The 27,857-nt window shown below is 45.9% G+C and overlaps 2 protein-coding genes across 3 annotated transcripts in view; one reads left to right on the forward strand and one right to left on the reverse strand.

The window, feature by feature from the left end:
• The window catches only part of Maml3 (mastermind like transcriptional coactivator 3), a 392,101-nt gene extending 387,475 nt beyond the window's left edge, over window positions 1-4,626 (forward strand). For both annotated transcript variants that reach the window (XM_078022112.1, XM_078022111.1), the window contains exon 5: window positions 1,290-4,626. In XM_078022112.1, the coding sequence (XP_077878238.1) occupies window positions 1,290-2,287 (998 nt within the window). In that variant the 3' untranslated portion in view covers window positions 2,288-4,626. The remainder of the gene's footprint in view (window positions 1-1,289) is intronic.
• Window positions 4,627-7,498: 2,872 nt separating this feature from the next.
• Mgst2 (microsomal glutathione S-transferase 2) lies at window positions 7,499-27,817 on the reverse strand. The gene is made up of 5 exons (XM_021727913.3): window positions 27,716-27,817; window positions 23,578-23,677; window positions 12,160-12,230; window positions 8,138-8,219; window positions 7,499-7,695 (listed from the first exon to the last, which is right to left on the reverse strand). Exons 1-5 carry the CDS (start codon window positions 27,771-27,773, stop codon window positions 7,518-7,520), a joined length of 489 nt encoding a protein of 162 aa, XP_021583588.2. The 5' UTR covers window positions 27,774-27,817; the 3' UTR covers window positions 7,499-7,517.
• Between the last annotated feature and the right edge of the window lie 40 nt (window positions 27,818-27,857).

A 27,857-nucleotide genomic window follows, 5' to 3' on the forward strand; every position in this document is an offset into this window, starting at 1 on the left:
AAAACATGCTTCAGTTATCTGCCAAGGTGCCAGGCTTAACAAGGTTAGACTGTTCTCAGCTGGTTTCTCATCACAGTTCCAGATGGGATCAAATTTGCTTATAATATCGATCAGCTCCTGTGCTGCATCTTCTTTAAATGTCCAGGAAAAAGAACTATTTTTCTTTTTCCCATAGACTTAATCATTAGCAGAGCCGTAGAAAAATCTATTTTTGTGCTCCTCCCAGCCCTTTACAACATTGACTGGTGTTCCACAGGTGACATTTCCATTCACTTGGCTGGTCTGGAAATGTTATGGGAATCAGAAAGAAGGGCTTCATTCAAATGCCTAATTGAAGTTGAATGACTTGGTGCTGATAGATATTCTGGCCAACATTTAAACTGCGTCACTGGAACTGTTGGTGATCTGCAGAGAGAAGTTCACAGTCATTGCAGATTGGAAAGGGTAGACTTTGCTACAAGGTTCATTGCCAAGTGGCAAGTAACAAGATGATTTCTTTTTCTAGCTCTAGAAGCTGATCAGTTTGAACTGACATGTATGAGTCAGAGAATCCAGAGCATGTGGAAATCTACAGGATGGATCTAAAAAAATGTCCCATTTGTCAAAATAGCTACTGGGCAGAAGCGATGACATCCGACCTCTCAAATCCTACTTCAGTCTCCAGGGAAATCAGCCTAATGGTTTCCATTGATAGCATTCCCTACTCTGCCACATTCCACTTCACAAACAGAATGTGCAGCGTGATCAGACATTTCCTCTTAATTTAGCTGGAGAGATGAATTCCCCCCTCACCTTCAAAGAAAATGGTATCCTGTTGGGTGGTTGGCATCATATCCAGAAGAGTGAGAAAGAGTTTGCTTCTGAAATGCACACCTGTAATCCCACTGACTCAGGAGGCTGAGACAGGAGGAGTGCAAGTTTAAGGCCAGCTTCAGCAACTTAGAGAGGCCTTAAGCAACTTAGTGAGACCCTATTTCAAAATTTTAAAAAAGGCTGGGGATGTGACTCAGTGGTTAAGTACCCCTGGGTTCAATTCCCAGTACAAAAAGTAGCGGAAATTTGGGTGACTTTAATTTTTGTCTTTGTGCTTTTCAATAATTTCCAAATTTTGCATAATCAGCATATGTTATAATTAGAAAAATGATAATCATTTTTATTAAAGATATATTATCAGAGTAAATCCTTTCATATTAAGGATTTTGTCATTTCCAAAGGAAAGTCCAGCAACTTGTCACAGTATAATGTTTATGGAGGAGAGTGAGTGATGAGTGTCCTGTGTTTTCCTGCAGGCTCACCCCAGGATATAGCAGCCGTGAGAAGCCAGGCAGCCCTCCAGAGCATGCGGACGTCACGGTTGATGGCACAGAACGCAGGCATGATGGGAATGGGGCCCTCCCAGAACCCAGGGACGATGGCCACAGCTGCGGCCCAGTCAGAGATGGGACTGGTCCCTTACAGCACCACACCTACCAGCCAGCCAGGAATGTACAGTATGAGCACAGGAATGACCCAAATGTTGCAGCACCCAAACCAAAGTGGCATGAGCATCACACACAACCAAGCCCAGGGGCCGAGGCAGCCTGCCTCTGGCCAAGGGGTCGGCATGGTGAGTGGCTTTGGTCAGAGCATGCTGGTGAACTCAGCCCTGACCCAGCAGCACCAGCAGATGAAAGGCCCAGTGGGCCAGGCCTTACCAAGGCCCCAAGCCCCTCCAAGACTTCAGAGCATCATGGGAACTGTCCAGCAAGGAGCGCAAAGCTGGCAACAGAGGAGCTTGCAGGGAATGCCCGGAAGGACTAGTGGAGAACTGGGCCCATTCAATAATGGCGCCAGCTACCCACTTCAAGCCGGCCAACCCAGACTGACCAAGCAGCACTTCCCCCAGGGACTGAGCCAGTCGGTTATGGACGCTAACACTGGCACAGTGAGAACCCTCAACCCGGCTGCCATGGGTCGGCAGATGATGCCCCCACTCCCGGGGCAGCAGGGCACCAGCCAGGCGAGGCCCATGGTCATGTCTGGGCTGAACCAGGGCGTCCCTGGCATGCCAGCCTTCAGCCAGCCCCCAGCACAGCAGCAGATGCCCAGTGGCAGCTTTGCCCCCAGCAGCCAGAGTCAAGCCTATGAGCGGAACCCTCCTCAGGACATGCCATACAATTACAGCGAAGGCGCGGGGGCTTCCTTCCCTGGACTCCCGGATGGTGCAGACCTAGTGGACTCCATCATCAAAAGCGGGCCAGGGGATGAGTGGATGCAAGAGCTTGATGAATTATTTGGTAACCCCTAGTCAAGAGGGGTCCCGGGAGCCACAGCTACAGTGGTACAGGCTTACCACGTGGAAAAGAAACAGGATGCTGACCCATCCTTGTTTTTTTGTTTTTTTGACCCACGTAAACTGAGCAAAACTACAGCTGGCTGATGGTGGAAGACCCAGGTGTCCACCATGGCCCAGTGGGGCCTCGTTCACCTGGTTTTCACACAGCAATCGAGCTGAGACGCCATGCCGATCCCTGCTGCAAAAGAGGAGATGGGGAGGGCAGGGGGGGAAGACGAAGGAAGTGAAGCCCCTCTGCTCAGCGCCCCCTGTGATCGCCCGACCCAGCAAGAGCTGCTCCAGCCCAGAGGGACTGGACTGTGGCCAGAGGTGAGGTACCGCCAGCCCTCCTGCTCCAGGTCCAGGGACTACAGCTTAGGAGACACAAGAGACAGAGCCTCAGCCAGGGAGAGTCCCCCAGAGGCTGCCAGCCACCGCACAGGCAGGTGCAGGTCAGAAACGCTCCAGTCTCTGAGTGGGAAGAGATGCGCCCTTCCAGACGCGCTCCTGTATTTGCAGAACAGGCAGGAAGAACAGGGACTGATCCCAAAGGACCACCAAGGATCCTGCAGGCCTGTCTTCTGTCCCTGCCCATGAACCTCAGGCCAGCTGAGCTTGAGAAGGGCCTTCCGGCAGTCCTAGGGAGCTGCCCCATGCCAATCACCACTCCAGGTTGAGCGGGAGTCTTTGGGGGTCAGTACAATAATAGACAAGCAGGTGGCTCTCATCTGCTCCTGGGGACCACAGGGTGGAGGGACCCCTGCTGGATTGTGTGGTCAGCCAGCCCTCCTCCTTCACCCCTGCCTCTGGACCCCCTCACTGCACCCCAGCCTGCCTTTGCTTCTCCTTAAAGACCATCCAAGAAGAGGTGAAGCTTTGGAGCAAAGTCAGAATAAATGCAAAACTGAGACAACGCCTGGGAGGCCAAGGGGACACTGGAGACTCTTTCTCCCACTTGCGTAGAGTGGAACGGAGTGCGCTGCGCGTGTGGGTTTACACGAGCTACGCGTCTGATGCTCCTGATACCCCCAGGGAGGAGTGGCCTGGAGAGCACCAGTTCTGACTCTCTCGGTGAGAATCCCAGGGGTGTCATTCTAAAATTGGCCTTGCACAACATCTTTCTCATCATCAAACACCAGTATAAAACCCCAGAGATGGAGGAACAGAAAAATCAATAGCTCCACTTTCCGGATTTGGATAGTGAACCGGGGAGGTTCCTTTCCTAAGGGCAAGGTGACCCACTTCGGGAATTCTGTACAGATGTCCTCTGATGCTCTCAGCTCCACCCTAAGTGACACCTCCATGTCTGTTGGTCTGCCTCCCCTCCCATGGAGGCAAAGTGGCACAAGTTGAATGGACTTTCCTCCTGTCCCTGGTCCCCTCGTGTCCTACTTGCTGGCTCCCTTCTGTGCACCAACACACAACTCGGCACAGGAGGTCAGAACCCATGGAGGCCGCCCTGGCCGAAGGCGAGTTCCAGGGGAAAGCTGGGCAGAGGACTGTGCGGAGGAGGCAGGCAGGCATCGGCCTTGACTTGCTCTGCATCTGCCAGGAGTCTAGACCTGTTCAGGGGAGAGGGGAGGCCAGAGGCACCTGGCTGATGGAAGGTGGTGGCAGGGTGACTGTGAACTTCCTGAATGGGGAGGGAAGCTGAGAAGAAACAGATGAAAACCAAAAAAGTAAAAAACAAATGCGAGATACAGATTCATAATTATTACCCTTTCCTGCAAGGTTCAGGAAATGAATATATAAGCAATGAGGAGGAGCTGGAGGAGGCTGATGGAGAGGGGGAGGCTCCATCATCTCCTCAAAGCTTCCTCCAGCCGCTCAGTCCTGGGACCAACGAATAGAGAGGTAGATTTTAATAAGGTTGTTTTGTTTTGTTTTTACTACGGTGCTGATGTATATGTAATGTCTAAAAAAAAAAAAAGTTATTTGTACATAAGTTTTTACAATACTACAGATATCACTGGGTCTACTATCTGTAAAAAAAATATATACATATAAATATATATATACTGTTTGTTTAAAATAGAGTATTTTTATTTCATTCCTTCACTCATCATCACAACAGTGGTATTGCACTTCAGATTACATCTAATGACTAATTTGTACTGTATGACCTATGGCAACTGGCTCCATTTGATTCAGATTTTTCTAGTTTTCTGTTTTTACTTTGTACATTGAGCATTGCTTATTTCCTTTTAAGAGATGTACAGGACTCTGAAATGTAGAAATGAGGTGATGTTGACATACCACTTTTAAAGAAAAAAAAAACAAAACAAAACAAAAATAAATGATCATTATCTGAATCAATCCCAAGTAGATTTCATTTTGGGATTCTCCCTGGATCTCCAGCATTAAAATAAGTGGACATATTATTCCTGGGTTTTAATTAATTGATTAACTGCCGTTCTTTTCTCAAAATTTGGATGTCACGATTTAGAGATTTGTTTAACAATGGACATCAATCATTCCTGCCCTTTTTAATCCAACCTCACAACTGAAACTTTCTAAATTTGCTGGTGCTCTCTGGAGGGTGTGGCCAAGGGAAGGGAGAAGTCTCCTTGGCAAGGGGACATTTTGGGGTCCATTTATCAATTCAGTATCATAGCAATTCAATTTCCAGCTGGCACGTTCAGAGCACTCGGAAAATGGATAATAAAAATTTGGCGGGGGGGGCAAGAATCAAGAAATAAAGCAGGCAAATGGCACACACCTATAATCCCAGCTACTCAGGAGGCTAAGGCAAGAGGATCGCAAGTTCAAGGCCAAGTCTGGGCCACTTAGCAAGATCCCGTCTCAAAAAATAAAAAGGTCTGCAGATGTATCTCAGTAGAAGAGCACCTCTGGGCTCAATCTCGGTGCTGCATGAACACAAAATTAATCAATATGTTAGCGGGGAGTAATATAGGGGTCTCACTCCACAACCGTGGACACTATCAGTAACATTCCCCCCTCCTCGATTTCTTATTTCTACAGCCCACGTAACATCTCTCAAAGCCACAGCCCAGCCTGACTTTGCCTGCACCCACCCTCAGAATTGAAAATGCTTACAAGTTTGTGCCCCTCCAGTGACTTTATCCAGTGCCTCACTGTACAGGACAGGAAAGGAGTTAACATGCTGGACACACTCTGAGACACTAGGTGTGCTCCAGAGCTCCCTGCAGGGTCAGCAGAGGCGGGGACTGCTTGCTTGGTTTCTTCCTCTGCTCAGTCCTTTCTCCCCGCTCCCTTTCCCTTCCCCTTCTGCAAGCCGCTTATTAATCAGTTATATGCATGTGAATCCATTTCTCCATTTCTAGAAGACCTGCCCCAAGTCTCCCATCAAACTTTAAAAAGCATAGTGAAACAATATATTTCAAAACTGTTTGGGGGGAGCGGAAAAAATAGACCACAGAACAAAGTCATCCTCAGAAATGGACCCAAAACAAAGGTGTTCTTGTCCCTACCAACAACCCCATTGTTACACCTAATGCGAGTCATGTGAATTGCCTGATAATCCCCTTCTCCATATTCACATTGTCCCAGGGCCTCACATGGGTCTTTCATAGCTGATTCTCTCTAACAGGATGTTTGCTCAAGCAACTCACACTATCTTTTTGGTTTTGATGCCTCTTAAGACTCGATTCATAGAAACTCTCTCATTGTGACATTGACTCTTTTTAGGTAGTGAATCTGATTTCTAAATAAAATTTTGACCAAATTCTAATATACTAAAAAATGTATGTACAACTGTCACATCAATCAGAAACTCTCTCTTTGGCCAGTACATCTGCTCCATGTAGCCAAATCTAATAGGAGTTAAAATAGTCAAGAGGTGGCTTGGTGACCATGGAATTCGAATGAAGGAAACAAACTCTAAGACGCAAAGTACACTCACTATTTCCACATGTCGTTTATCCAAAAGTGTGTGTGTATGCGTGCATGTGTGAGTGTGTGTGTGTATACATCTGTGCATGGTTTACACTGCCCAAAAGGAATTTAAGTGAAAAATAGGACTTCCTTAAACATACTACAGTACAAGATATGAAAGGTATTTTTTATTCCCACTTGTAAAGGACATGATCATGCAGTAATGATGCTATCGAGTCAAGAATCTGTGCCCTCTCTTCCTTCATTGTCTTCCAAGTATTAAAAAAAAAATGTCCCAGTTCAAGCCACCATCATAACTGATAGAAAGCTATGAATTGCTGGAGTAGCATGGCCAGCAAGTGACAGGACAGGACAGGGTGGCCTGGCCCTGGAGTCTTCACTGCTCATCCAAAACCAAGCAGGCAAGGAGTGGAGAGGTAGGGCTCATACCCCAGGGCCCCACTGCAGACCTGCACTGCGTGTGTCTGGATATTCAAACTGCTATTTGGGTCTGGGAGCTTGCTATGACTTCCTGCCCTACTGATCTGGAAACTAGTATTTAGATGCCAGTTTTTCTGGAAAAACTGACGGAGGGCTCTTCTCCTAATGTTAAAATGTTTTATGACACTTTCCCAAGGTCTTTGTGGGCTATGAGGTAGAAACGTTCCCATTTTATAAAAGAGGGAACTCCACCTGCGTGGTGCCAGCGCCAGCCGCTCAGGCTCAGGGTAGCCACCTGGGTTCTGCCGACATGCTTTGTCACACCCTAAAGCCCAGATGTGCAGCAGAACCCAATCCAGGTTCTACAGCTGGTGATAGGACCCTGTTTCCTCTACGCAGGGCCAAGAAGAGTTACTCAGCATCCAATTCCTTGGTGGTTCCTTAAGATGATACCTTTTTTCTTTTTCCTTGTTCTTTATAAAGTACATTTTCATAGTCGGTGTGACCTGCGCTGTTAGTTGCTGGCTCTCTTCTGTAGCTACTATGTGTTTACCTGCCTTCTCCCCTTACAGCCACCCCATGCTTCCAAGCCACCAGAGCAGGAGGCTCGGTTGCCTTAGCAATATTTGTCGGGAACTTTCCATCAAGACAGAGGCTGTCTCAGAGGCAGGCTAAGTCAGCGATCCACAGAAAGCCCAGCCCACAGGTCAGGTTGCTGTGTCCCCACAAAAACAATCGTGACTTCAACCTGCACTTCCAAAACTAGAGCTGGATACATGTCCACTGAGGACATGGAGAGACCCACCCAGAAAATTCCACCCTGAAATAAACAGGAAATGTATTCTCTAAAGGATGTGTTTCCACAAAGCCATTCCAAGAAAAACAAAATGAAGACTTTTCTTTTTATTTATTTAACAAATGACACCATGTGGAGGCAGCTTTTGTAGGAATGAAAGGGAAGAGAAGAAGCTAGAAGGGCCACCTCAGGTTCTTGGTGATATGAGGTCCAGCAGTATGCAATCCCCAGGCCACTGAGCACAGTCAACAGAGACAATGTCCTCAGACTCGGCTCCAAACCACTCATCCTGCAGGGGGGACAGGGAAAGGAGTGACCACCTGGGCCACTCTGAGGAAGCTGGGAGCCTTGGCACGTGGTCAATGCTGCCCAGAACACTTGTGTTTTTGCCATTTGAAATTTTTGCTTTGTCACATAAATTAAAGGAGATGCCCAGCCACAGAGGTCAGTTCACTCCTTTGATCACTCAAAGGATTATGGAGACTGGGCAAGATGATCTCCCTGCATTTTACAGAGAGGATACAGAACTGTCACAGGACTGGGAAAGTCTGCATGCAGAGCAGCTTCAGGCCTGCATCTCCCCCATGTTATGCCTCTGTGTGGACTGGCAATACCTGGCCTCGGGCCACATGGATGACTCTGGTGCTCTTGATAGCTCTTGGGATCAGGAAACAAACTCAGGCTTCTCTTCTGCATCTTGCATAAATACAACATGATTGGGTTTTCCTTACCTTCTTTCAGTAGCTTCTGCATATCCCCAGAAGTACTTGTGACGGCCATATATGTACACCAGTCCCAAAATAGCGGCAAAAACTGTGAAAGAGAAAAAAGAAAGAACACTGCAGCAGTTTTTTAAAATAAGATATGGAGACAGAGAAAATATTTACAAAATGTGTATCTGAAAAAAATATACAATTCAATAATAAAAGAAAAACAACTTTGGGGCTGGGGTTGTGGCTACAGCGGCAGAGCGCTTGCCTAGCATGTGTGGGGCACTGGATTTGATCCTCAGCACCACATAAAAATAAAATTAAGGTATTGTGTCCATCTGCAACTAAAAAACAAAATATTAGAAAAAAACAACTTTTTAAATGGTCAAAATATTTGAATAGACAGTTCATAGGAAGATAAACCAAAATGCCAATAACCACTGAAAATGTTTAACCAATATTCGACAGTAGGAGACTGCCCCTTAAAACTACAACGAGGGCCAGGCATGGTGGTGCACACCTGTAATCCCAGCAACTTGGGAGGCTGAGGCAGAAGGATCACAAGTTCTAGGCCAGCCTCAACAACTTAGTGAGACTCCATGTGACTTAGTGAGACTTGGTCTCAAAATCAAAATTAAAAAGGAATTGGGATGTGGTTCAGTGGTTAAGCACCCCTGGGTTCAATCCTTGGTACCAAAAAAACTACAATGACATACCACATAGCTCTATGAGTTTTGACAAGTGTACAATTCCAGCTACATGAAGTTATGGAGTGGGCAAAACTAAATTTATTATGTTACTTGGTGTTCTGATTTGGATGTGAGGTATCCCGCAAAAGCTCACATGCGAGACAATGCAAGAAGGTTCAGAGGAGAAATGATTGGGTTGTGAGAGTCTTAACTCAATCAGTGAATTAGTCCCCTGGGATAGAGATTAACTGAGTGGTAACTGAAGTGGCTGGAGGAGGTGGGAGTTGGGGTATGGCTTTGAGGTATATATTTATATCTGGCAAGTGGAGACCTCTCTCTATGCTTCCTGATCATCATCTGAGCTGCTTCCCTCCACTACCCTCTTCCACCTCGAGCTCCAAGGAATGGAGCTGGCTATCTGTGGACTGAGACCTCTGAAACCATGAGCACCCAAATAAATTCTTTCTCCTCTACAAGTGATCTGGTCAGGTCTTTTAGTTACAGCAGTGCAAAAGACGACTGAAACACTTGGTCACAAAGATTCTGCACCCACCACAATGGTGAAAATTTTAAAAGAACAATACAAAGCGGTGAGGGTGTGGGAGCAACTGGAATTCTCATACAGTTTTGTTAGGAATGCAAAATAGTATAGCCCTTTTGGGAAAAGTTCTGGTAGTTTCTTAAAAAAACTAGACATATTATTGACCCAGTAATTCCATTCCTATGTATTTACCCAAGAGAAATAAAAGCATGTGCCCATAAAGACTTGTACAAGAATGTTCATGGCAGCTTTATTTGCAATTAGCCAAAAGAATCGATAACCAGCTGTGGTAGAGGCACCTAGTGGACAGTTAGTCAGCAGGGAAAAGACACTGCTACTCACAACAGCACGGCGGCCTCAAGAACATTCTGCTGTGGGAGTAGAGCATTACAAGGTACATGCTACACGATCCCAGCTACATGAAGGTTTGGCGTGTGCAAAACCAAAGGATGAAAAAGTCAGAACAGTGTTTGCATCTGGAAGGGAGGGAAAACAGGCAGGGCTGGGAGCACCAGCAGCAAACCTCCATGTTCTGTCCCTCCACAGGGGTTAGGCTCACAGAGACTCGTACACCTGTCAAAACTCAGCAAACACTCAAGATCTGTGAATTTTGCTACCTGTGAATTTTAGCTCAAAAGAAGGAGGAGGGGGGAGGAGGAGGAGGAATTTCAATAAGATATCTGGCTATCCTGATGGATGCGAATATCTGTGTCCTCCCTGTGAAGGCCCCTCCCAGATGCAAGCCACCAGAGCCCTCTCATTAATGTCCATGTGTGGGACTGTGATGTGCTGGATGGAATTAGGTTTGCTACTTTTACTTGCTCATAAAGACTTTTTTTTTTAATTTCTACTGTATTCCAAATGTTATTCTAAGGACTGGGTAAGCAGCTCCCTGCCTTTAGAAGATTTTTTTTAACATTTATTTTTTGGTTGTCGTTGGACACAACACGTTTATTTTATTTATTTATTTATTTATTTTTATGTGCTGCTGAGGATCGAACCCAGGGCCTCGTACATGCTAGGTGAGCACTTTACTGCTGAGCCACGACCCCAGCCCCTAGAGGGTTTGTATTCTATCAGCAAAGTCAGACAGCAAACAAAAGAATGGAGGAGAAAATCCCGGACTTGAAACAGCTGTGGGGAAACTGAAAGGGAAGGACAGAGAGGAGCTGGAGGAGGCCACCTTCAGAAAGGGCCCTGAGGGGAGGACGCTGGTCTGCGGATGCTGAAGGATGAGAAGAGGGGACCCAGCCAAGGGCTGGTGACAGAGACGCCTGGTGTCTGAGGAACTTGAAGGGTTCTACCCCTAACTAGTGAATGACTCCCATAAAGCCAAAGAAAATGACCAGGAGCAGCTAATGGGCAGCTGACTTTGGAAGAAAAAGAAGGAAAAGAAAATCATAAGATACCCAAGAAGCCCTTTCCTGCCATGCCGTGGGCCTCATTCTGCCCATCACAGGGACACACAAGGGTCACATGGCCGAGACAGAATCCCATTATCAAAAGGCGCTTTTCTTATTAGTGATTAATATGCCCTCATGTGGGGGAACAGCCACTTCCATTCGTGTCGTTAAGGGACAAAAGCATGAGTGGGAATTTGATCTGAGATTCCTTAGTTGACAGTAAAAATTACAAGAGAGAGATGGATGGGGTTTCCTCTGGAAGCAGCTGGATTGGGGTTTCCTTCTTAGTCATCAAGTGCCCGATATAAATGAGGCCATAAAAGTCACCAGAAATCAAAGGGATTGAATTTCTCCAACCAAGGTGGCCCATGCCGGTCAGACTCCCTACTGAGTGGATTGGCAGTTTGGATAGAGCCCGGAGCTCACCAGGGATCCCCGAGTCAAAGAACAGGGGATGTTTGTAGAACTGCTATCTATAAGCAGTAGCACTATTTTGGGGGGATCCTCCTAAAAAGGTACATAGGTTTGTAGGACAAATAAATGTCAACACCCCCTCCTAGGGCTATTTTCCCTCTATTGGGTAAAAGTCTAGTTAGGGGCTGGGGATGTGGCTCAAGCGGTAGCGCACTCACCTGGCATGCGTGCGGCCCGGGTTTGACACTCAGCACCACATACCAACAAAGATGTTGTGTCCGCCAAGAACTAAAAAAATAAATAAATATTAAAATTCTCTCTCTCTCTCTGTCCCCCTCTCTCTCTCTCACTCTCTCTTTAAAAAAAAAAAAAAAAAGTCTAGTTAGACAAATTACCTAGCCTCTCTGTTCCTCAGTTTCCTCATCTGTAAAGTAGAAATTAGTTATAGACTCTATGTCATGTGTAGGTTGTAAATCCTATAAATCTTAAACATGAGACTTAACACTTAAAAATAATGCCTAGCGGGGGCTGGAGTTCTAGCTCAGCGGTAGAGCGCTTGCCTTGCACTTGTGAGGTACTGGGTTCCATCCTCAGCGTCACATTAAAAATAAATAAATAAATAAATAAAGATATTTTTTAAAAAACAATAATAATGCCTAGCATAGTAAGTGTTCCATAAATATTAACTATAATTATTCAGGTGACTATTTAATTCTAATAATTTAATTCTAATTAAATTCTTGGATTTGAAGACAAAATTATGTTCTTTTCATCCTCTAGTGCCCAGCATATAGTTTGTTCCAATATTTTTTTAATTATTGAATTAAATCACAAGGGTCAAAGTTGGCAAATCTACCACACAGATTTATGCAGACATGGCTTATTTTGCTTAAAATCATTTTCAGGATCAATAACTGTATGGTTGACTATCTGCTCTTCAATTATTTTTAAGCACCATATTCACTAGGACAGAGTTGTCTTGTATTTCCTGAGTACCTTCATTGAAGTACCATCCCGCCATCCACAATGTAATCAAGAACACAGGATAAAGCTCCACACAGTCTTGCCTGCAGGGAAAAAATAAAAACAGGGGTTGATGTGTGGGAAACCGTGCAATTATGTATTGATTCTTCATTGTAGGTAAAAATCCAGTCTATCCTAACAAAGTAATATAAATGCAGAAAGAACTAAAATGATCCTTCCGTTTAAAATGAATCTTCCAAAGTGGGCCTCAAACATGGGTAAACCTCAAGAAGGGCCCAAATCATTCTCCTACACAGAAGCTGCCACTAAGAGATATGAGTTATGGCTCTTTTCAACATGATAGTTCTGCTGAGCCTAAAGATCATTCTGTATCTTAGCTCAATCCCAAAGATTACTTAATTCATATTAAACAAATTTCTTCTCAAAAATTCCTTCACGTCCATTACCTTCCACCTAGTGCCTTGGAACACTAAAAGATGGTCTTCAAGTAATTCCCCGGCTGGGGACAATGATGCCCATCTGTAATCCAGCAACTCAGGAGGCTAAGGCAGGAAGATCACAAGTTCAAGGCTAGCCTCAGCAACTTAGGGAGACACTGCCTCCAAATAAAAATTAAAAAGGGCTGGGGATGTAGCTCAGTGGCCCTGTGCGCTCTGTGCGTCCCATGATAACTCCACCTCCGTAAGCTGACAATACACCCCTGGGCTCAATCCCCAATTGCAAAAGTAATAATTACTATTATAATTATTATTCTCCTGAAACTTCCTGAAGTAAACGTATCTAATTTCCATTTATGAAGGAAGAAACTAAGGAGAGCCCAGGCTGACTGATGGCATTGCAGAGAATTAAAAGTAGAGAGTGTGCCCATCTCTAGATTCCAAAACTCTGTCTTAATGTCTGCTCAAACCTTCTTTATTCATAGAAGACTCAGATGGAAAATTTGCTGCTATTTTAAGTAAATGGGCATAGTAATAATTCCTCTGAACCTAACAAAGAGAAAAAAAGATGATTCCTCTTCATCCTCCTCCCTGAGCTCCGCCCCCAAGGGATCTTGGTCAGGTTGGCTGAGCTCTTGGCCCACCCACCACAAGCAGGAAGCTCTTCATGGTAACAGGTAGAGGGGCCACGGTAGATTCTGGTGGAAGAGTCACAGTCAGTCACAGGATTATTCACAACTGACCCCACATCCCTCCTTAAATAAGCCTCACGGCTCGATACTCAAGGTGATGGGTAATTGACCCAGAAATAGTTGATGCCCCTGTCACCATGAGCTGTCTTTTTTATTTCTTAATGGAAGGAAAGAAGGAAAAGAGAGAAGGAAGGAAGGAAGGAAGGAAAGAAGGAAGGAAGGAAGGAAGGAAGGAAGGAGGGAGGGAGGGAGGGAGAGAGGGAGGAAACACAATTACAAAGCACATTGTCTATAATTCTTCCTTGTCCATAATTCCACAGAAAACGTGGACAGGTCAACTCAACCTCACCAGATGAGGTCTCAACACATGGGACAAAGCTCCCCCACATCTTTCAACCATCTCTTAACGCTGGGCGAGAAAAACGCATAATTAACAAACTCAAGGCTGGTATAAGTGAGGCCATGGCTGATGCAGAATCCTGAAGCACAAGGGGAAACTTGAAACCCCCCAGAAAAAAAAAAAAAAAAAAACAAGAGCAAGGTCCACCTATGGCTCTCTAAGGGCCCATACAGCAGTGATTGTCAATTCCCCGGAAAATCGAAAATGAGTCGTGTAAATGCAAAAATCCTCTCTTCTTCCTTTTCTTATGGTTTGTAAAGCCCAAAAGGCTACTAATGACCCAAGGAAGGTTTCCTTCAGAGCCTAATACTCCCAGGAACCAGAAGTCCAACTTTCTAGTACTCAAAGAAGCAACCGAGAGTCTTCTTTCTGCTGATTCTTATAACTGTATGATTTTCTCTTTTTGATGATGATTGTCTTTTTTTTTTAATTAATGACCTCTTAAGTTTGTAAGTGGTTATAACAGGTTAAGTGAAGATACTTGATAAATTTGTGTACTCGGAATAACTGCTGCTACCTAAAAAATACCTGGGCTCGCAGCTTCCTGCCATTTCCTTTTCCTTGACTAACTCCATTGAACTGTTCTCCGTGAGCAGAAAGAGAAGGCTAGCAAAGGAAGGCTCTAATCCTTCCACCTCATAGGAATCCTATAGGATCCTTTTTGGGTCCTATTAATTGCCCCATTATCTATTACAGTCCATAATGTACCCTCAGTTACCCCAAAAGGACTAAGTTTTTCCACAACATATTCTAATTCAAAATTCATATTTTTAAGTACCTTCAAAAGCAGTGTAACTCCATTTGTGCTCACGGAGGGCAAAACCTGGGGTCCTGGGGCAGGTTGGCACCATATCTCTGCATCTTCCTCGGCCAAGAAGTGGGTCTCTTTGTTCCCTTTGTTCCCACTGCTGGTCTCGCCCTGACCTCACGGCCCAGCTGAGCTCGCTGTACTTGCCCCGAGGCCCCTCTGGGGCTGACCTGCCTCAAGCCCTGGTCCCTGTGAGATGCGGCTCTAGCCTTTTCTTGCTGTCATCTTTCGGGGATTGAAATACTCTCTGCCCACCTGTCAGGGGTCCTGCATTAGCTGACGATCCTCTCTGCTGCCCACCTGCAGAGAACACCAGGATCCCGTTCTACCTGCTCATCGTCACCTCCCCCAGCCCTCCCCCCTGTCATCACATCTTCTGTCACCAGCTCTTCTTCTGAGTCCAAGCCCTGCTTGATGTGGCCCTGGGTGCCCTGTGTGCCCTGTGATAACTCCACCTCCGTCAGCTGTCAGCAGACATGTTTCAACTCAAGGGGTGAAATCCTGACAAGTCCTCAACAGTCCCACCAGCCACTAATTACAGTTTCATGAACATGAAAATCAGTATGGAATCGTCTGCAGCCTCCTTCTGGTCATGAAGGCAGACATATCCCATGTTCACGTCACAGGGAGCCCAGAAAACTTCCCCATTGGGGACAGCAAGCAGCCACAGCATCCACACATCAGTTGCCCTTCATGTGGGAACAGAGGGTACAGCTGATTCTGACCATCGACGGACAGTCCTCTACGTCCACACTGAGGGAAACAGGTTGCATCTGCTCATTCTCTGGTCACAGCCTCCTGTGTTCTTCTGAAATTTAAAGTCCCCATGGAAAGATCAGGAGGAAGTTATCTTTTGTCACAACATCAGGGGCCTCCGAGTCTTTGCAGGGGACAATATCAGAATGAAGCTTTGCTAGAAGGACAGTCGGGGAGTGTCACAAGTGAGCGAGGCCATTAACATAGACCAAACACGTTAGTGTCTTTCCACATGTCAGAATTTATTGAATGACAATAAATTCATAAGCGGAATCACTTTCATTGGCTTTAATTCACCAAAAAACTCATGGCTCATTTGGTGTCCTGCCTGAGGTGATCACAAATTCTTTTATTCCTCTCCAATCTTCATTTCCATATCAATAGCACTCAAGTCACACATCCTACGTCACACAGTGAGATACACGGCAACAGAAAGGGTTCAGGAAGCCACAGGTGGAGAGCAACTAGGAAGGCAAAGAATCTCTGTAGGTGATCAGACAAGGGTTTGAAGGAACTAGTTCTGCAGAATTATTAAAGTAAGGGTCTGGACGGACAGACAGAAGTTCCAGAGTGTCACTTGAAGTATCAATTTGAAGAGGGCCTCGTGTTATTCTTACAGGCAGGAGAAACCACACTGGGCTGAATCCAGGGTCAGAAAGTCAAAAATTCATCACTGTGGTGACTTTCCTGGGCAAGGCTCATGACAAGGGACAAGGTGAGGAGGTCAGAGGGACGCTGTGTCCATTCTTTTTTTTTTTAATTTTTTGTAGTTATATATGGGCATCATGTCTTTATTTTATTTGTTTATTTTTATGGAAAGGAATATTACTTGAGAGGCTAGTGCTCTGCCACTGAGCTCCAGCCCCAGCCTTCTGTGTCCACTCTTGAGGGGCTCCTTCTTTTGTAGGTCTTAGGAGGGGAGAGTATGTCCTTTGAGATCGATGACTTCCTGGTATCTGATATTTCTGGTTTGATTTGAATTGCTCACTGGTCTCAATGTTCCCCATTTGATAAACTGGCACAAATAAGTTATTTCCAGTTTGTGCCTGGTGGATGTGCTGAACAGATGGTGGTTGTTGACTGGCCCAAACAAGGTGTGGATTAATTCTACATTGGCATTGTGCCCCGAATGGAGTAAGTCATGGCAACCTACTGCTTTATAAAGTGGAGTAACTCAGAGTTAGGCACAGGCTGAAAACCATAGCTCTACACACCAAGGAGCAACTCAGAGCAGGACACAGCCTGCCATCCACAGGGAGCAACCGTCCTGGTTTGCCTGGACTAGGGACATTTCCAGAATGTGGAACTTCAAGCTTCAAAACCATCTCAGGTAAATTTTCCAGGTTGGTCTGGGACTGAGAAGTTTTTTGGGACATGAACCTTTAAGCACAAAAACTGGGAAAGTCTCAGAAAAACTGGGAAGCGTTGGTTACCCCAAGGGACAGTCAGGTAGAGATGGAGATTGAGCCGTTAGAGTTGCTGAAACACTTGTGTCCAAGGTTCCTGTACCCTGGGGGCTCGGGACATGTGGCTACTACAGATTCTGCCTGGGTCCAAGACCTGGGAGCAGTGAGGCTGTCCCAGACTAGGTAGCCTTTGCCATTTGGGCCTAGTCTTAGTGATGAAGTAAACTACAAACTTTATATCATTTGGGAGGGGGAAAGAAATCCAAGCATGGCCTGGCTGTTCCAGATCTGGCAGTTTCTAAAACACGAGTTTCCAAACTTTTTGCATAGCCAACACAGCTGCCCAGCCACATAAAAATACATACATGTCCTATGTCACAGGGGGGCCAGCTGACAACAAAGACAGGGGAAACCGCAGCTATGAAGCCCATGTGGGTTGCATGCCAACGGGAAGTGAGGGGATTAAATATGTCCCTTCCAGGCCAAACAGTCAAGCAGCTGTCATGCTAAGCTACCTTTCTGCACCCACTGACTGAACCAAGAAGAGCCTGAGGACCTGGATGGGTACAAAGATTGGAGTAAGCGGGGCCTCTGTGACCAGGTAGGTCACCAGGGGACCCCCATGGAGAGCCAGACATGAGCCAGACATTAACACCCATGTGTTAAACCACTAAGAATCTGGGGCATATGGCTGGAAAGGAATATTACATATATTATAAAACACACCATAAAACTAAAGGATGAGATTTTAAGAATAAATAGAAGCTCCAATGTTTTCCTCACTCCCTTCGTAGATTATTTAGTGTCTTCCTTTGGGATGAGGGAAAACGCTGGCCTAGAGCATTTCTGGATATTTTTTCTACTTGACAAATCTCCAGCGAACACACAACATGAAACTTCCCTTGCAACAGCCTCATGCAGAAAATCAGAACGAACATTCTCCAAAGGAGAAAGCTGATCAGCCCTAGAGAGTTCCTAATCCCGATGCTCACAGTGGGTCGTCTTTGAAAAAACTAAAGCCGGACCAGGCAACACCAAGGAGGTTTTTCAGGAGCTTTCCTCCCTCTCCCTTCCCTGGTTTTGCTGAGTCGGCGTTCTAAAGCAGCCACTGCACGCGTTCAGGGCTATGTGTGACGTTCACAGATGGCCCTGGTTGAGGACTTTGGACCCCCACAAGTCTTTGGATTATGACACCATCCAAGGACCAAAGCCACAGATCAATGTGCTCAGAAGAGACTCTGGACGAGAGAGAGTCCGTCTTTCCACAAGGACCAGGCACTGTCTAAATGACTCCTTGTCAGGGAACCTGTGTGTGGGCACGTGTGACCTCCGCCCACCCATCTGCAGTCCTGCTGGGAGACTTGGGATGAACACAGGAGCGTGAGACGGCACCTCCCCTAAATTCCAGGTACCTCTTGCCCCCGTGATCTTGTATGACAAGCACACTTAGGTGTTTGTAGAAGGTGCTAGCGTTGGAATAACTCATCACCCAGAGTCATTTCGTCATTTTGGGAATTCCCTTTAAATAACTTAGTGTGTAGGGCTTTTCAGCTCATGTCCAAGATGGTCACACTTTCAAGAAAAATAGGGACGTATTATGTTTCTCTCTCTCTCTCTCTCTCTCTCTCTCTCTCTCTCTCTCTCTATGTTTTTGCATTTTCTACAAAAGTTAATGGCCCATACTTCTATGATCTTGAAGTTGCAGAAAATTTAAAATATCACTACCTTTCTGTGAAGAGCAGGCTTTACCCTGCTTTAAATTACTCTGTGATGTATAAAACAGCAGTTTTCAGGCTGTGCCTAAACCTGTGACTTCATTCTGTAAAGCAGTAGTTTGCCATAAGCTGCTCCATTTTGAGTACAGGTGCCAAGGTAGAAAGACTCCATACCTTACTTGTACAAGTAAACAACCTCACCATATGCCCAGCACGACCATAAGGCACTGATAAATAACTTATATGTGCCAACTTATCAAGTTAAATCAAGAAGTAGCTGGACACATGGACACCCCAAATCATGTCAAGACAAGGAGCATATCAACTTCGCCAGGTGAGAAACCCTCACTGGAGACCATAAAAGGAGAGGCACACTGAGACTGGACACTGTAAGACTCTGACCATCCTGGTCACTCATCACAGGCCTTTCCCAGGAAAATTGCCATAGCGATGAACGTCGGAATCTCTGTCCTCAGGCTTTAGCTGAGTGCAGTTTCTCCTGCCCATGATGACCACAGAAGTCCCACTCCAAGCTGACACCTCAAACCGACACTGAAACTGCGGCAGTCCAGGCCTTGGCCTAGAATCAGTTCCTGAGCTTCGACAGCTCTGCACCCTGAACCAATTCTTGGCTGGTTCTCATACTCTGACCACCCTCAGTGACTCTTTGCATCTGTATCTGCTCTCTTCCTTTGCTCTCAGCTCAACCTGCTGAAGTCCTTATGGGGACTTCTTAACCCTTTCTTAGCCTTTCTGCAACCTATGTATGTGTGTGTGTCTGTGTGTGTGTGTGTATGTGTGTAGTTCTGTTATGATTTGAATGTTAGGTGTCCCCCAAAAGCTCATGTGTAAGACAATGCAAGAAGGCTTAGAGGAGGAATGATTGGGTTATGAGAGCTTACACCCATTCAGTGAACGAATCCCCTAATGGGCTTAACTGAGTGGTGGCTGAAGACAGGTAGGGGGTGGCTGAAGGAGGTGGGTCCCCATAGGTGTGGCTTTGGGGAGAGTAGAGTCTCTCTCTGCTTCCTGATCATCACGTGAGCTGCTTCCCTCCACTACACCCTTTCTCTTTGCCTTGACCTTCTGCCTCACCTTGACCCCTGAGGAATGGAACTGGCTGCCCATGGACTGAGACCTTCAAAACTGTGAGCTACCAAATAAACTTTTCCTCCTCTACAATTGTTCTGGTCAGATCTTTTAACTACAGCAGCAAAAAAAAAAAAAAGCTGACTAAAACAATTGTAAAATGTGGCGTGTGACTTGAATGTTACAGCTATTAGAAATTAAGACTGGAATAAAAGTACCTGTGCTTGCCTGGCTTATGACGACCAGGTGGCCCGCCCATATTCAGTGAACTGCCACCGAGGAAAGTGGTGTCTCTTGTGAATTTAGTATTATTCAATAAATTCTGATATTGTGGAAGGACACAAACATGGTCTATGTTAATGACAGCTCGATCATGACACTTTCCTATTCTCCATTGTTTTCAGCTGTGCATTAAGGTTACTGGTCTTAATTTCTAAAATTTTAGGATTAGAATTTGAAAAGACTGTAAAAAGTTAGTGAACTGATAAAATACAAAAACTATAGTAGAAGAAGAGGAGGCTAATATTTCTAGTGTACCTAGATTCATGACGGCAGGGTTTATTTGTGCCCTGTGGCAGGTTAATCTGGGGCAAAAACCGAATAATTCAGCATTAAGCAGATAGGTGTACATTCTGTAAAGCAGTAGTTTGCCATAAGCTGCTCCATTTTGAGTACAGGTGCCAAGGTAGAAAGACTCCATACCTTACTTGTACAAGTAAACAACCTCACCATATGCCCTAGGTCAGAGGTGATTCTTCTACCTTTCCCTGCCCCAGTGAAACCATTGTGTGATATTCTATATATATATTTCTAAGCTCCAGGTTAATAAATAATCCTAAAAATTTTAGTCTGAAGGGAACAATTGAAATATCTAAAAGTGGTTGGGGGGGAAAACAAAAGAAGAAAAATTAGTGCTACCCAGCCTCAAAATAGAGATGAAGGAAGCTTAATAGTGGCCACAAGCTTGTGAAAGAGTGAGTCAGGAGCTTCCTTCCAGTGAAGATACAATCAGAGGAAACATATTCAAATTGCAGCAGGATCAGTTTGTTACCTGGATTCTCCCATTTAGATGTAATGAAAGTCTCCCATGTAAAGGAATCGAGGTGTTTTAAATTAGACAAGATGGAATTTTCTAAGTTCAACAGTAGCACAAAGGAATGTTTCTTGGAAAAACTATAGTCATGATTCTCGTGATTTATAAAAATGTACTTTGGCAAAGGGGTGCAGAACTCTAGAGGATACTCATCTCTGTCACCTGGACTCCCCAACCCCAGGTGGCCTCAGACAGGAAGCAGGCTCTGAGGGGTTGCTGGGCACCTTGAGGTGATTGCTGATGAGGTAGCAAAGGCAGCCAGAGAAGAAGGTTAGGGGAAGGTGACATTGCTGTGAAAGTCAGAGTCCTGACACCTTCAGGAGAGGCTTGGAGGTATCAATGCTTTGGTCCCCAAGAACCAGATGGAAGGTACATCCTTCTCCAGGGGGCTGCAGAGCTCAGGGAGCTGATCTAAAGAGAGGTAGAGTTACTAAGAAAGAATTGGTTACCCCAGGATCCCCAGCCGGACCTCCTCAGATAAAGTCTAAATGACGTCACGAGCAATGAATGCAAACTGATTTGGCCAGATTTATCCTCAACCTTAGAGTCCAAGGCCAGAACTTGAGTAGGGCTGAAGAATATCCAAGAAGAAATCCAGGGAAGCAAGTAGAGCTGTCCCCATTCAACCTCACAGAGAAAACAGGGCAACCACCAAGGTGCCCTTTGTGTCTGCAATGGCCCTGATGTGGGGGAGGGGTGTTCTTATCACACAGACCCTGACGGTTTCTCTGCGATTAATCAAACCAAACGAAACACTCCTAACAAAGGAACTGGGTTTGTATACTTATTTTATAAATAGCAACTTAAGAGAAATATTTGGAAACAGTGTCCAGCTTTATTTCTAGGACAAGAGGAGTCCAGATATAGCGAGAGTAGCAACTTGAAAGAAAATCAAATGTATGGAAACTGGAGGAATAAAAATAGAACCAAGAAGTGGCCCAGGGAGCTAGCCTGCTGGACGCCTGGTGCTGCCCATGAAGAAGTCCTCAGATCATGAGGGACAAAGTGAGGAGACCTGAAATCCCTCCTGTGATGATTTTTATAAATAGTGTGGCATCTCCCAGATTTCCAGCATTAACCCATCCCTGTCAAGACAGTCACCTCTCCACGTACCATGGAGCAGTTTTCCATGAATCGACTCTTTTAAAACTTAAATTAGGAAAGAAAGAATTTTACGTCACCATCACAAATGAGTCTCACTTTCCTAAATAAAGGAGAAAGATAAGTAAAGAAAGAGTAAGTAACAAATCGCATGAAAACAAAAGACTCCTGAATTAGTTAGCAGCTATGGGTGGCTGAAGGCTGTGAGCCCGGGCCTCTGAGGTCACGGAGACCACACTGAAGAGACTCCCTGTTAAACATGGCAGGTGAAATTCAAGTTTATTTCTTTTCGCTCCTGAAGTCTCTCTCAAGTGCTGGTAAAATAAAAAAAAAAAAAAAAAAAATAGAAACAGCCATCTAGAGCAAGTTTCTGCAGGAAGGACAGTACATGGGGGTACAGTAGCTAAGCGGGCAGAATGTGGGGAGAAAGAACGGGGCAGGCTGGGAGCATCCGTGCTCCCATCCCGGAGAGGCTCAGGGATGGGAGACCAGTGCCTTAGACGCCAAAGGTTGAAACAGAAGATTGGTTGAAAGGCCAAGAAGCACCACGCTCCCGACACCTCCGCTCTCTGCCTCCTTCTCCCCCATCCCAGGAGCTGGGGGGGTCACTGTTGGGAGAAATTGAACCAGAGACTTTCTAGGGCCCTCCAGGCACTGTGCAGGGTGGGGTACAAGTCTGTCCAGAAAACAGTGAGAATCCACATCGTGAGCAGCACCAAGCCTTCCCCCACCACGCTCACTCCTGAAGAAGGCGTGGAGAGTTTTCTCTAGAGAAATAAAATGGTCCCAGAAAGACGACATAGAGGGCCTGTCATCTGAGGATTCCCCAGGAGAAAGGTTGGGCATGGTGAGCACACCTGTAATTCCGGCCACTCAGGAGGCCGAGGCAGGAGGAAGGCACGAGGCCAGCCTCAGCAATTTAGCAAGACCCCGTCTCAAAATAAAATAGAAAAAAAACAAGCTTCCTCCCAGCCACTCACCTTGGGGAAGCTGACTACTCACTAAGCCCGAGTCATGACGTGGGGCTCCCAATTCACTCTCCAGTGCTTTGGTTGTTGCTCTTTGGGTTCGTTAATTTGCACATATAACCTATCGAGGGTCACCTGACATGTGAGTAGAGCCTCCATGATCTCCTTAGCTCTGGGTGCTGGTCCTAGCATCATCCTCAATTCCCGATGCTGGAGAGCTCTGGGTTCAGGTCCTGGTCCTCCTCCTTCTTGCCCTACACCCACTACCTTCATGATCTCATCCATGGTTTGGAATGATCATCGTGATGGAGATGAATTTATATTTCCCGCTCAGATCTCTCCTAAAATGCAGCTTTGTACGCCCAGTGAGCTCCTCTCTATCTCTAATCGGAGGTGCAAACCACGGTGACTTAGTCAGTTTAGGGTACAGTAATAATCCAAATAGTTCAGCAGATACGGTGCCTCTTCTTGGCTGCAGCACAGACACAGCATGTCAGGACACCACTTCCTAATTTTCCTGAAAACAGCCTTCTTCCTACAGCTTTCTCCATCTCAGTTAATTCAGCCCCATTTTGGGGATGCTTAGGCCAAAAATCCAAGGATCGGTTTTTACACTTTTCTTACACTCTGCCTTCATTATGGCAAAATAGATCTGGATCTGACCATTCCCCTTCATCTGCTGTCTCTCTGGCTGGAGCCACAGCGTCTCCTGCTTGGACTATTGCAGTAGCCTCTTCAGTGAATTCTCTGCTTCTACTGATGCTTCTGTGCAGACCACTCTCAGCAAGCAGAGCCATCCTTGTAAGAGATTAGATCATGCTTCCCTTGTGCTTAAACCCTACAGTGACTTTCCATTATACTCATTATACTTTATAAGGGTCTTTAGGGCCCTAGTGGTGGGTGGCCCATTACCATTCCAACTGTGGTGGGCACAGACCTGTGAGGGGTGGGGCTGCATTATTCACTGTGCACGAAACATTCTCTCAAACTTTGGTGACCCAGTGACTGCTGGGGGAATGATCCTGCACTTTAATCCCATCTTTCCAACCTGAAGAGCAAAATAGTCTGCAAGAAAGGGGTATGTTGGGTTAAAGCTATGGCATGTGCATAACAGAGAAATGCAAATCAAACCACAGTCAGATAACACTTAGACCTAGGAGACCATCTAAAATTAAAAAGATAATGCCACTTTAAAAAGACAGGTAAGGGTGTAGAGCAACTAGAACTCTCAAACGCTGCTGGTGGGGATGTGAAATGGTACAACCATGTTGAAAAACAGTTTGCAAGGAAATTTTTTATTTAAGTGTACAACCAGTCATTCCACTTAGAGGTATTTGCCCAAGAGAAATGAAATCTTTCTTTATAAAGACCTGTACACCAATATTCACAGCAGCTTTATTTATTTATTCTTAAATGATTTTCTATTTGCTCTAATTAGATATATATGACAGTAGAATGCATTTTGACACGTCTTACATAAATGGAGTATAACTTCTCATTCTTCTGGTTGTCCAGGATATAGAGTTACACCACTCATACATACACATAGGGTAATTCATTCATTCTACCGACATTCCCACCTCTATATCCCCTCCCCTCCCTTCACTCCCCTCTGTTTATCCAAAATACCTCTATTCTTCCATAGTGCCTCCCAACTTATTGTGAATTAGCATCTACATATCAGAGAAAACATTCAGCCTTTGGTTCTTTGGGATTGACTTCTTTTGCTTAGCATAATATTCTCCGGCTCCATCCATTTACTGGCAAATGCCATAATTTCACTCTTCTTTAAGGCTGAATAATATTCCATTGTGTCTATATGCCACATTTTCTTATCTATTCATCTGTTGAAGGGCACCTAGGTGGGTTCCATCATTCAGCAATTGTCAGTTGAGCTGCTATTGATGTGGCTGCGTCACCGTAGTATGCTGACTTTAAGTCCCTTGGGTATAAACCAAGGAGTGGGATAACTGGATCAAACAGTGGTTCCATTTCAAGTTTTCAGAGGAATCTCCGTACTGCTTTCCAGAGTGGTTGCACCAATGTGCAGACCCCCCAGCAATGTATGAGTGAACCTCTTTCCCCACATCCTTGCCAACATCTATTGTTGCTGGAATTCTTGATTATCGCCATTCTGAATGGAATAAGATGAAATCTCAAAGCAGTTTTGATTTGCATTTCTTTAATTGCTAGAAGTATCAGACATTTTTTTCATACATTTGTTGATAGATTATATTTCTTCTGTGAAGTGTGCATTCGGTTCCCTGGCCCATAGTCCTAGGAGTCTGGGTTATTTGTTTCTTTGGTGTTAAGTTTTTTGAGTTCTGTGTATATCCTGGAGGTGAGTGCTCTGTCTAGGGCACGTGTGGTAGATTTTCTCCCATCCCGTAGACTCTCTCTTCACATTACTGATTGTTTCCTTTGCTGTGAAGAAGCTTGAGTCCATCCCATTGACTGATTCTTGATTTCACTTCTTGTGCTTTAGAGTCTGTGTTAAGGAAGTCAGTTCCTAAGCCAACACAGTGGAGACTGGGGCCTGCTTTTTCTTCTCTTAGGCACAGGGTCTCTGTTCTAATGTCTAAGTCCTTGATCCACTTTGAGTTTTGTGCAGGGTGAGAGACAGGGGTTTAATTTCATTTTGTTGCATATGGATTTCCAGTTTTCCCAGCGCCATTTGTTGAAGAGGGAATCTTTTCTCCAAGGTATGTTTTCGGTGGCTTTCACCTTTGTGCTGGAAACTTTGATTTTATTTCCCTTCTCATGAGTTGATTAAAACCACTTGAGAATCGTCACTACCTGCTTTGCCTGACTTTCCTCTTCCCTGGTTTTCTCCAGGGGATACCTGTGTACTGGGGAGAGTGGATGGAGATACCTGACCTCCACCAATGCTCACTACACCCCGCCTCCACCACCACCAGGGGCTACCTCTCTATCCAGCAGCTTCTCTCTGCAGCAAGAGAGCTTAAGATGGTAACCACTGTGCTGAGCACTACCCTGGGCCAGGCACCAATGGGGGGGGACACTTCCTGTCCAGTGTCCTGTTTATCCTTCTAAAGGGGACATCAAAAGGTGGAGTATCCTGGCCAGGGGCACCTCGCTGATAAGTGGCTGGACCAGACAGATAGAGGTCTATCTGTCCATCCTCAAAACTTGAGCTATACCCGGTGCGGTCGCACAGGCCTGTAATCCCAGTTACTCAGGAGGCTAAGGCAAGATGCAAGTTCAAGGTCAGCCTGGGCAACTTGGCAAGATCCTGTCTCAACATTTTTAAAAAGAGCTGAGGATGTAGCTCCATAGTTAGAGTCCTTGCCCCACATGGGCAGGCCCTGGGTTCAGTCCCCAGTACTGCCAAAAATTGAAAAACAAATAGAATTGCTTCTATACATGTCACCTGGTGTCCAGACTCCATAAACACCAGACTTTGGCAAAAGTGGCAAATTCTGATTCTCAGTCCCAGCTCACAGTTCTCTCTCTCCCTCTTCCCCCACAATCATCAAACATTCCCCGTCCACCGTCCACCACAAGCCATGATTCTCCCCGCCTCCCCCCTCCCTTCCCACCTGGCCACGAGTCCCCTCATCCTCTGGTTCCCCTTCTCCAGGAAGCAAACAGAAGCCTGTGGGGATAAGGGAGTCCCTGGCTTCGTGGCCCTGCCCTGAGCTCTCTGCAGTGGCAGGATGACAGCACCTGTGGCTTGGGACCGCCTGTGTAAGCCTTGATGCAAAGTAAACTAAGGACACCGTCCTGGGAATCAGTGCCTGGGATCAGCGCCCCTCTCTAGTCAGCCTCCCTCAGGGAACTGGATTGGCCCGTCCACTCCCTCCTTGTGCATTCTAAATGACTCCCCCTGGGATCTAACCACTTTCCTTTGATGTCCCCTGTGGAAGCTCTGGCCCAAGGCTAGAGATTTATCAAAAACCTTGAAAAAGGAGCCAATTCTTCCCCTTATCACACTCTAAGCTTCCCACTTGAAACTCCACTCGCAACTCTGTATCATTTAGACCAGAGAATTCATGACACTAGATAGCCTATCCAAGTCGTGAAAAACTGGGGATGGGCGCTCCAAATGTGGAGTCTGGTCTCTGGGCGCACTGGGGTAAAATCAAGCTGGGCGTTCTCCTCTCCAAGTGCTGCCTGCTGCTTCTCCACCCGTCTGATTCCCGCAACGGGGACAGGTTACGTAGAGCCAGGTTATTTCTTCAGTCAGTAACCAACATCCTTCCCTACTCCACAGAAGACTGGGAACCAAACCATAAGGTTTATATCTGAAGGTTTAAGGAATCGCACTCACACAATAGACTGATGAGGCAAACACTGAGTCCAGACTCCCTCCTTAACTGGGTTGCCGATGGCCTTCCAGTTGTGGGTGTGATCCGAGCAGCCCCCAACTCAGTCCTGCCTCCTGGCCCGTGAACACGTGGAAAATAATCAAGAAGTACGCATGCTTGGTAAGAAGGCTTGCTCACTGTGCTCAGACCCAGCCCCCCGAGCCTGGTAGGTAAAATACCGGGAATTGAGCAAATGCGTCTCCCGTGGAGAAGCGGCCCTCTACATAACCAAGCAACCAGGATCCTGAGTAATCCTAGTGGGAAGATGCTTTCAATATTTAGAATTAATTACTTACTCTAAAGCTCATATTTCTGCAGGAGTTTTTTTTTAACATGATAATCATGCCTGCCATAGGCAGTTTATTGAAGAAAACACATTCATTAAAAGATCAGGTTTCAAGAAATCACAACCAGGTTCAGAAGCAGAAACAACATGGCCTCTGGAACCCTGGTACTTAATGCATCTGCCCCACCCTCTGCAGGGGACCTCCCTTTCAGTGCTCCCTGAGCTGGGCTGTGGGTTGTAACCACAGAGGAGGCAGAGAACTAGTCTCTGGAATGTTCCATTCCCTGCCCACCCTGGGGAAGGAGGAGGCAGCAGGTAGTCCTGAGCCCACTGCTCTGCTGAGCCCCCCAGGGCCACAGACAAGGGCAAGTAGAAACCCAAACTGAGCCCACCTCCCTCCCTCTCCCCCCCCCTCACACACACACACACACACACACACACACACACACACACACACATACACACTCACACTCAGCCGGTGACTCTTACTTTGCTGACAGGTAGAGAAAGAAGAGACAACAGCCTGCAGGAAGGTATTCCCTGCCATCTTTCCCAGGGATGTCCTGGTTCCCAGAACCCTGCAGGAAGTGAGGGAAGATCACCTTAGAGTCCTGCAAAGCTGACCTTCCTT

This window comes from Ictidomys tridecemlineatus, chromosome 9 (genome assembly GCF_052094955.1).
Source record: "Ictidomys tridecemlineatus isolate mIctTri1 chromosome 9, mIctTri1.hap1, whole genome shotgun sequence".
Classification (NCBI taxonomy): Eukaryota; Metazoa; Chordata; class Mammalia; order Rodentia; family Sciuridae; genus Ictidomys; species Ictidomys tridecemlineatus.

Bases quoted from the DNA above. Each gene is read 5' to 3' on its own strand.
- Mgst2 (XM_021727913.3), bottom strand. From the start codon at position 27,773: ATGGCAGGGAATACCTTCCTGCAGGCTGTTGTCTCTTCTTTCTCTACC. The intron at 12,231-23,577 runs GTGAATAATGCA...TTTTCCCTGCAG, and splicing joins GAGAGAATGTTTCGTGCACA to GCAAGACTGTGTGGAGCTTT. The intron at 8,220-12,159 runs GTACTCAGGAAA...TCTCTTTCACAG, and splicing joins GGGATGGTACTTCAATGAAG to TTTTTGCCGCTATTTTGGGA.